Source organism: Mandrillus leucophaeus, unplaced genomic scaffold (assembly GCF_000951045.1).
Source record: "Mandrillus leucophaeus isolate KB7577 unplaced genomic scaffold, Mleu.le_1.0 Scaffold195, whole genome shotgun sequence".
NCBI classification, from domain to species: Eukaryota; Metazoa; Chordata; class Mammalia; order Primates; family Cercopithecidae; genus Mandrillus; species Mandrillus leucophaeus.
Genome location: NW_012101976.1, coordinates 1,499,339 through 1,499,956, shown reverse-complemented (window position 1 = coordinate 1,499,956; position 618 = coordinate 1,499,339). Strand labels below are relative to the sequence as shown.

Genomic DNA, 618 nt, shown 5'->3' with positions numbered 1-618 from the left:
AGTCGAGGCCGCCGGACGCTTCCCAGAGGAAGCCGAGTAGCGCAAGCCGGAGGAGAAGCCAACGACCCGTGGAGGCCGCCATGTTTGACCGGGGCCTCGGGTCACGTGGGCTGGCCTCACGTGACTCAAGTCCCGGGCGGGCCGCTTTTAGCTTGGACTAAATTACCTGTGCTCTTCCGGGGGGTCGGCCGGTGCTAGTGATGGTAACTTTTTATCTCCATGTTATCTCAAATCTACAGGAAGTTACTAGGGGAGCATAAAGAACTCTTGTAGAACTTTTATTCTTGTTTAGCAGTTGTTTAGGCTTGCCTGATTTACGCAATCTTTTGTACTTCGTTTTTTTTTTTCCTGAACCAATTGGAACCAAATTGCAGACATCATAATCCTTTACCCCATACCTCACTATGCATCTCCTAAGAACAAGGGCTTTTTTTTAACCCCAGGGCAAATCTCATTAGGACAACCCCCACTGACACAGTTCGGTGATCTTAGCCACAGCTAACCTTCAATTGTCCCTCTAATGTCTTTTTTGTTTTCTTCTTTATTTGTTTCCTTTTTGGCTGCCCCTGACCCTGTAATCCAGGAGTTGCTTTTAGTTGTCATGTCACTTTGATCTCT

General features: G+C 47.6%; 1 protein-coding gene across 1 annotated transcript in view; it reads right to left on the bottom strand.

Moving 5' to 3' along the window:
- Window positions 1–82, bottom strand: part of NAGPA (N-acetylglucosamine-1-phosphodiester alpha-N-acetylglucosaminidase) — a 17,291-nt gene extending 17,209 nt beyond the window's left edge. The window contains exon 1 of the mRNA XM_011978493.1: window positions 5–82. Coding sequence (XP_011833883.1) covers window positions 5–82 — 78 coding nt within the window. The remainder of the gene's footprint in view (window positions 1–4) is intronic.
- Between the last annotated feature and the right edge of the window lie 536 nt (window positions 83–618).